At 60.6% G+C, this 8,578-nt stretch overlaps 1 protein-coding gene across 1 annotated transcript in view; it reads right to left on the reverse strand.

The window, feature by feature from the left end:
* Window positions 1-1,524: 1,524 nt before the first annotated feature.
* Window positions 1,525-8,578, reverse strand: part of LOC120513413 (transcription factor E3-like) — an 8,275-nt gene continuing 1,221 nt past the window's right edge. The window contains exons 2-8 of the mRNA XM_039732851.1: window positions 8,218-8,379; window positions 7,584-7,626; window positions 6,695-6,784; window positions 5,552-5,653; window positions 5,356-5,489; window positions 3,010-3,157; window positions 1,525-2,426 (exon numbers count right to left, since the gene is read on the reverse strand). Of these exons, the coding sequence (XP_039588785.1) occupies window positions 2,109-2,426; window positions 3,010-3,157; window positions 5,356-5,489; window positions 5,552-5,653; window positions 6,695-6,784; window positions 7,584-7,626; window positions 8,218-8,379 (997 nt within the window). The 3' untranslated portion in view covers window positions 1,525-2,108. The remainder of the gene's footprint in view (window positions 2,427-3,009; window positions 3,158-5,355; window positions 5,490-5,551; window positions 5,654-6,694; window positions 6,785-7,583; window positions 7,627-8,217; window positions 8,380-8,578) is intronic.

The following is an 8,578-nucleotide window of genomic DNA, read 5'->3' on the forward strand; positions in this document are numbered from 1 at the left end:
CCCCAAAAGTGACCAAGGGCACCCCAAAAACTGACCTGGGACACCCCAAAACTGACCTGGGACACCCCAAAAACGGACCAGGGCACCCCAAAAACTGACCTGGGACACCCCAAAAGTGACCAAGGACACCCCAAAACCCACCTGGGACACCCCAAAAGTGACCAAGGACACCCCAAAACCCACCTGGGACACCCCAAAAGACCCCCAAAACTGATCTGGGGCACCCCAAAAGTGACCAAGGACACCCCAAAACTCACCTGGGACACCCCAAAAGTGACCAAGGACACCCCAAAGCCCACCTGGGACCCCCCGGAATGTTCAGGGACACCCCAAAAGTGACTGGGGGTACCCCAAAAGTCCCTGTGACCCCCAGAGTGTTTTTGGGGTTTGCACAATTCCCTGAGCTCCCCCCATGGATTTTGGGGGGGTTTAGGGGATTTCAGAGCCCCCCAAAGTCCGTCTGGGAAGGTTTTGGGTCTCCCCAATATTTTTGGGGTCCCCCCCCCGGATTTTAAAGGTTTGGGGGTTCTCAAAGGCCCAAAATCCCCATTTTGAGGAGCTCTCCGCAGGGATTTTTGGGGGTTTTTGGGGTTTTTTTGGGGTTTTCTGTGCTTGACAAAATTCTGCATTTTGGGGTGACCTTTGACCCCTCCCCAATTTATTTTTGGGGGGTCCCGACCCTTCCACAGCCCCGTTTGGGGGGGTCCAGGACGCCCCCAAATGAATTTTTTGGGGGGAGGGGATGGGATATTTTTGGGTTCCCCCATTTTTGGGGGGGGGGTCCCAGAATCGCCCAATTTTTGGGGTGGGGGAGGGGTCCCCCAGCGCCCCTCCCCCACTGATCTCCTTCTCGTCCCCAGCTCGGAGCCTCGTGCTGGATTTGGGGGGGCCCCTCCCCCCCCCGGGCCGCGGATGGACGCCGAGGGGGGGAGGGGANTGTGGGGGTGGGGGCGGGGACAGGACTGGGGACAGGGGGACAGAGGGACAGACATGGGGACAAGGACAGGAATGGGGACAGGGACAGCGGGACAAGGATGGGGACAGACGGACAGGAGCTGGGGACATGGAGAGGAGGATGGACACGGACAGGGGGACAAGGGTGGGGACACGGGGACAGGACAAGGGACACAGGGACATGGGGATACATGGGGACAAGGGTGGGGACAGAAGGACACCATGGGGACACGGGGACACGAGGACAGGGTGAGGGACACGGGGACACGATGGGGACACGGGTCAGGACAGGATAAAGGACACGGGGACAGGACAGGGGACACGATGGGGACATGATGGGGACACGATGGGGACATGGGGGACAGGGTGAGTGACACAGGGACAGAGTGAGGGACACGGGGACAAAGTGGGGACACTGGGACATTGAGTGGGGTCAGGACAGGATAAAGGACATGAGCACACCACGGGGACACTGGGACACCATGGGGACATGGAGAGGGTGGGTGACACACGGACACGATGGGGACACGGGGACAGGGTGGGGACCCCACGGGGACCCGAGGCCGCCGCCGTCGTTACCAAACGTTTTTATTCCCACGCGCGGGTCCAGTACAAAATCGGGGGCGGGGCTTGGAAACGCGGGCGTGGCCCTTTAAGTGGGGCCGGTGGGCGTGGTCTCTAAAAAGGGGCGTGGTCTGTTAGCGGGAGGGGTAAATGTGAGTGACAGCGAGAAGGGCGGGGCTTCACCTGAGGGCCCAGCCCTCGGGAGCCTCCTGATTGGGTGAGCAGGGGGAATGGGCGTGGCCTCGCGGGGGGCGGGGCTTCCTGTGGAATCTTCAAAGGGCCACGCCCAGGTGGGGCCCGACGCCAGCGCCTTAAAGGGGCCACACACCGAGGGGGGCTCACCCCCCCTTCCTACGAGCCACGCCCGGCCGAGCCCCTTTAAGAGAGGGGCCCCACACGGGGATCCTTAAAAGGGCAACACCCCTAAAAGGGGCGGGGCCTCCATCGCAAAGCGCGCGCCCGCTTTAAGACTCTTCAAACGGCGCCCGGTGGGGCCCACCCGGAGCAGCTCCGGGAGGGCGGGGGGTCCCGAGAAACGGGGAGGGGTCCCTAAAAATCCCCCGCAGGGCCAGGCTCCTGCCGGGGCGGCCTCAGGGCTCGTCCTCCATGCTGAGGCTGCTGCGGGGGCTGGAGGCCCGCGAGGGGCCCGGTGAGGCCAGGAGGGCGCCGGGGGGGCCGAGCGGGGACAGCCCCCCCCCATCGTCCATCAGGATGTCCTCGAGGGTCCCCTCGGGCCCCCCCAGCGCCAGGGGCAGCGCCAGCCCCGGGGGCAGCTCCAGCAGGCACTGGGGGGTGGGGGGACCCCCGGGGGGGAAGGGGGGACCCCCCCCCGAGGGCTCCTCGCAGCCCCCCTCGGCCATGGCGGGGGTCAGGGGGAGCCCGTGGATTTGGGCCTGGAGCTCCAGTTCCTGGGGGTGGAATTCGGGGGGCTCGGTGAGCCGAGTATCCCAAATATCCCCGGATTCCGCTCCCCCCGATTCCATGGATTCCCCTCCCCCTCCTCTCCAGACATCCCAAAATCCTCCCCAAAGCCAAAACATTCCTGAAAACTCCGCTCTGCCCCCAGGGAGGCTCCCAGCTCCCGCCCAGCCCCGGGATCCGAGATCCCGCCGGGCCCAGCCCCGATCCCGCATTCCCAACCCCAATTCCGCATTCCCAACCGCAATTCCGCATTCCCGATCCCGACCCCGCCCATTCCCGATCCCGATCCCGCCGGGCCCAGCCCCATTTCCGCATTCCCACATTCCCATCCTGCGCTTCCGATCCCAATCCCACAATCCTTATCCCACATTCCCAATCCCAATCCCAATCCCAATCCCAATCCCAATCCCAATCCCAATCCCAATCCCAATCCCAATCCCAATCCCAATCCCAATCCCAATCCCAATCCCAATCCCAATCCCAATCCCAATCCCAATCCCAATCCCAATCCCAATCCCAATCCCAATCCCAATCCCAATCCCAATCCCAATCCCAATCCCAGTCCCACACCTGCACGCGCAGGGCCAGGCTGCGGTTCTGCTGCTCCAGGCGCTGCTGCTGCAGCTCCAGCTCCCGCGCTCGCTGCGTCTCCTTCTGCAGCTTGCGGATGTAATCCACGGACGCCTTCAGGATCGTGCCCTTGTTCCAGCGCATCTCCCTGCCGGGACCCGCGTCAGCCCCACACCCGCAGACCCCCGGGAGCACCCCCAAATAACCCCGGGATCAGCCCCAAATAACCCCGGGACCACCCAAAAAATAACCCCGGGAGCACCCCCAAATAACCCCGGGATCACCCCAAATACCCCCAGGACCACCCAAAAAATAACTCCAGGAGCACCCAAAAAATAACCCCGGGACCACCCAAAAATACCCCCGGGATCAGCCCCAAATATCCCAGGGACCACCCCCAAAACAACCCCAGGATCAGCCCCAAATACCACCGGGAGCACCCCCAAATACTCCCAGGACCACCCAAAAAATAACCCCGGGAGCACCCCCAGAATACCCCCAGGATCAGCCCCAAATACCCCAGGGACCACCCCCAAAACCCCTGGGATCACCCCCAGACCACTCTGGGATCAGCCCCCAAATACCCCCAGGACCACCCGCAAAATAGCTCTGGGACCATCCCCTAACTCCCCCAAAATTTCCTATTTCCCTTCCAGGACCTGCCATGGGGGTCCCTGGACAACTGAGACCCTCCAGATGCCACTCTGGGGGTCCCTGAATGGCATCTCCCTGCCGGGACCCGCGTCAGCCCCACACCCGCAGACCCCCGGGAGCACCCCCAAATAACCCCGGGAGCACCCCCAAATAACCCCGGGAGCACCCAAAAAATAACCCCGGGATCAGCCCCAAATACCACCGGGATCACCCCAAATACCCCCAGGACCACCCAAAAAATAACTCCAGGAGCACCCAAAAAATAACCCCGGGACCACCCAAAAATACCCCCGGGATCAGCCCCAAATATCCCAGGGACCACCCCCAAAACAACCCCAGGATCAGCCCCAAATACCACCGGGAGCACCCCCAAATACTCCCAGGACCACCCAAAAAATAACCCCGGGAGCACCCCCAGAATACCCCCAGGATCAGCCCCAAATACCCCAGGGACCACCCCCAAAACCCCTGGGATCACCCCCAGACCACTCTGGGATCAGCCCCCAAATACCCCCAGGACCACCCGCAAAATAGCTCTGGGACCATCCCCTAACTCCCCCAAAATTTCCTATTTCCCTTCCAGGACCTGCCATGGGGGTCCCTGGACAACTGAGACCCTCCAGATGCCACTCTGGGGGTCCCTGAATGTCAAATTTCCCCTTCCAGGACCTGCCATGCGGTTCCTTGTATGGCCTTATCCCTTCCAGGACCTACTTTGGGGATCTTTGGCTGCCAAATTTCCCCTTCCAGGACCTGGCATGGGGGAATTCCCCGCCAGGCCCCACCCTGGGGGTCCCTAAATGCCAAATTTCCCTTCCAGGACCTGCCATGGGGGTCCCTGAATGTCAAATTTCCCCTTCCAGGACCTGCCATGGGGGAATTCCCTCCCAGGCCCCACCCTGGGGGTCCCTAAATGCCAAATTTCCCTTCCAGGACCTGCCATGGGGTTCCTTGTATGCCCTTAACCCTTCCAGGACCTGCCATGGGGTTCCTTGTATGGCCTTATCCCTTCTAGGACCTGCCATGGGGGTCCCTGAATGCCAAATTTCCCTTCCAGGACCTGCCATGGGGGTCCCTAAATGCCAAATTCCCCTTCCAGGACCTGCCATGAGGGTCCCTAAATCTAAAATTTCCCTTCCAGGACCTGCTCTGGGCACCCTTGGCTGCCAAACTTCCCTTCCAGGACCTGCCATGGGGTTCCTTGTATGGCCTTAACCCTTCCAGGACCTGCCATGGGGATCTTTGGCTGCCAAATTTCCCTTCCAGGACCTGCCACGGGGCTCCTTGTATGCCCTTATCCCTTCCAGGACCTGCCATGGGGGCCCCTAAATGTCAAATTTCCCCTTCCAGGACCTGCCATGGGGTTCCTTGTATGGCCTTAACCCTTCCAGGACCTGCCATGGGGATCTTTGGCTGCCAAATTTCCCTTCCAGGACCTGCCAGGGGGTCCCTGAATGCCAAATCCCCCCCAGGCCCCACCCGGGGGTCCCTGAATGTCAAATTTCCCTTCCAGGACCTGCCACGGGGGTCCCTGAATGCCAAATCCCCCCCAGGCCCCACCCGGGGGTCCCTGAATGTCAAATTTCCCTTCCAGGACCTGCCACGGGGGTCCCTGAATGCCAAATCCCCCCCAGGCCCCAGCCGGGGGTCCCGGCTGCCCGTTTCCCCCTGCAGGACCCCGGCCCCGCTCACGGGTCGCTGTTTTTGGGGATCAGGGTCCCCAGCTCCTTGATCCGGTCGTTGATGTTGAAGCGCCGGCGCCGCTCGACTGCGGGGGGGGGACACGTGAGACCCCCGGGGAACCCCCAAAGCCCCTCCCCCAGCCCCTGGGGACCCCCAGGACCCCAAAAACCTCACAGGGACCCCCCAGAACCCCAAAAATCCTCACAGGGACCCCCCCAAACTTGACGCGGGGCAGCTCGGCCGGGCAGGAGCTGCTCCCGCCCTGCGCGGGGCTGAAAACCTCCAGGAGCGGCCCCGGGGCCGGCAGCTGCCGGGGGGGCGGGGTCAGCGCGGCCACGCCCACCCCGGCCACGCCCACCCCGCCAGAAACACCGCGGGGGGTGTTGGGGCAAAGCCACGCCCACTTGTGTGCAAGCCACGCCCCCTTAACATGCATCAGTCGTTAAACATGTATAGGCCACGCCCCTTTCAGGCCACACCCACCCACTCATGTCCTTATATGGCAACAAACCACGCCCTTGCCTTATATGGGAAAGCCACACCCCATGTCCTTATATGGGAAAGCCACGCCCCTATGACTTTATAGCTACAAAGCCACACCCCCATGCCCTTATATGGAACCAGCATGTTGCCACATATGGTAAAGCCACACTCTAAAAGCTTTATATGGCAACAAGCCACACCCCCATGCATTTACATGGGAAAGCCACACCCCCAAAGCCTTATATGGCATTGGGCCACACCCCCTTGTCCTTATATGCACATGGCCACACCCATGCCCTTACATGGTAATAAACCACACCCCAAATCCTTACATGCACAAAGCCACGCCCCCATGCCCTTATATGGAAGCAATGTACGGCCTTATGTGGGAAAGCCAGCCTTATTTGGCAACAAGCCACACCCCCATGCAGTTACATGGGAAAGCCACACCCCCTTGTCCTTATATGCACATGGCCACACCCATGCCCTTACATGGTAATAAACCACACCCCAAATCCTTACATGCACAAAGCCACGCCCCCATGCCCTTATATGGAAGCAATGTACGGCCTTATGTGGGAAAGCCACACCCCAAAAACCTTATATGGCAACAGGCCACACCCCATGTCCTTATATGGGGGAGCCACACCCACACACCCATATATGGAATCAGCACCCACTCTACATGGAAAAGCCACACCCCCAAACCCTTATATGGTCAAAGCCACGCCCACACCCTTTAATGGCAACGATCAGCTGCCAAATACAGCACCAAGCCACGCCCCCACCTTATATGGAAAGCCCCACCCAAGTGCCCCTCCCCGCTGCGTGGGCGTGGCTTTGCGTGGCCCCGCCCCCTCGTTACCGTGCTGGGGAGGGGGAGGGGCCCCTCCAGGCCCAGCAGGTCCTCATAGCTCGACTCCAGGCTGATGATCTCATCGATGACGTCATCGATCTGCGCGGGACAGCGACGTCAGCGAGCCCCGCCCCTCCCCGCGGGTGACGTCACTGTGCCCTGCGTGACGTCATCGCCTGCCCCCGCCACCTCCTTATGACGTCACAGACCCCGCTATGACGTCACGAGCCCTCCCGTGACGTCACCCTCGCTGTCTGTGACATCATCCCCTTTCCTTATGCCATCCCCACCCCCTCCTTGTGACATCACAGCCCCATTTATGACGTCATATACCCATCTGTGACATCACCACCTCATTATCACCCCTTATGACATCATCACTGCCCTCTATGACATCATCACCTCCCCTTATAACCGCCCCGCCCCCCTCGTCACACCAGGCTCCTCTTTATGACGTCACAGACCCCAATTGTGACATCATAACCCCCTTTGTGACATCACACAGCCCCTTTATGACATCATCGCCTCTTTATCACATCTTGTGACGTCACTGCCGCTCTCTATGACGTCATCCCCTTCCCTTATCACGTCCCCGCCCCATTTCTCCCCTCATTACCTCCCTTATGACGTCACAGATCAGAATTATGATCTGATATCCCATTTATGACATCATAACCCCCTTTGTGACGTCACACATCCTCTTTATGACGTCATCACCCCCTTACTGCCACTCGTGACGTCACCAACCCACCCTGTGACGTCATCCCCTTCTCCCATCACGTTTCTCCCCCCGTTATCTCCCTTATGACGTCACCGAGCCCGGCTGTGACGTCACCGAGCCCCTCCGATGACGTCACCGCCCCGCTATGACGTCACGGCCCCCTCCCCTCCCCCTCACCTCCTTCTCGTGGTGCAGCAGCCCCGGGGGGGGGCTGGGTCCTCTGAGTGCCCCCCAGCCCCAAAATCCCAAATTTCCTCCCAAAACACCCAAAACCTCCTGTCCTGGAACCCCCAAATCCTCCCAGCCCCCCCAGCCCCACAATTCCGGAACCTTCCTGGATCCCCTGCTGAGTTATCCTGAATTTTAACCCCGAAAATTCCACATTTTTAACTCTTCTGAGACCCTAAATTCATCCCAAACCCTCTGAGCCCACCCAACCTCAAAATCCCAAATTTTCCCCCCAAATTTCCCTGCCCTGGAACCCCCAAATCCTCCGAGCCCCCCCGGCCCCAAAATTCCAGAACGTTCCTGGATCTGCCTGTGAGGTATCCGGGGTTTAACCCCGAAAATTCCAAATTTTTGACTCATCTGAGACCCCCAAAAATGTCCTGGATCCCCCAAATCCTCAGAGACCCCTAACCCCAAAATCCCAAATTCCCCCCAGCCCCTCCCCCCAAATTCCATTCCCTCTCTTGATCTTTATCCCTTAAAATTCCACATTTTTGACTCATCTGAGACCCCAAATCCAGCCCCAGAAATGCCCTGGAGCCCCCAAAATTCTCAGAGCACCCCAGCCCCAAAATTCCAGAACGTTCCCGGATCCCCTGCCGGGGGGGTCCCGGGGGGGTCCCCGGGGTTGGGGTCTCCCCCGGGGGGCTCCCCCGGGCCCGGGGGGTCGCTGGGGGTGCCCCCCCCGGGGGGGTCCCACTCGATGTCGGCCACGATCCCGGACTCGGGGAGCCCCGAGCCCACCCTGGGGGGCACGGGGGGGTCAGGGGGGAGGGACCCCCGGAGAGACCCCCCCTCAAAATCATAGAGACCCCAAAACAACACAGAGACCCCAAAATAACAGAGACCTCCCCCAAAACCACAGAGAGACCCCCAAAATCAGAGACCCCAAAACCACAGAGAGACCCCAAAACCACAGAGACCCACGGCAAGCACGCCGCGCC

The sequence above is a fragment of the Passer montanus genome, unplaced genomic scaffold (assembly GCF_014805655.1).
Source record: "Passer montanus isolate IOZ18808 unplaced genomic scaffold, ASM1480565v1 scaffold802, whole genome shotgun sequence".
Classification (NCBI taxonomy): Eukaryota; Metazoa; Chordata; class Aves; order Passeriformes; family Passeridae; genus Passer; species Passer montanus.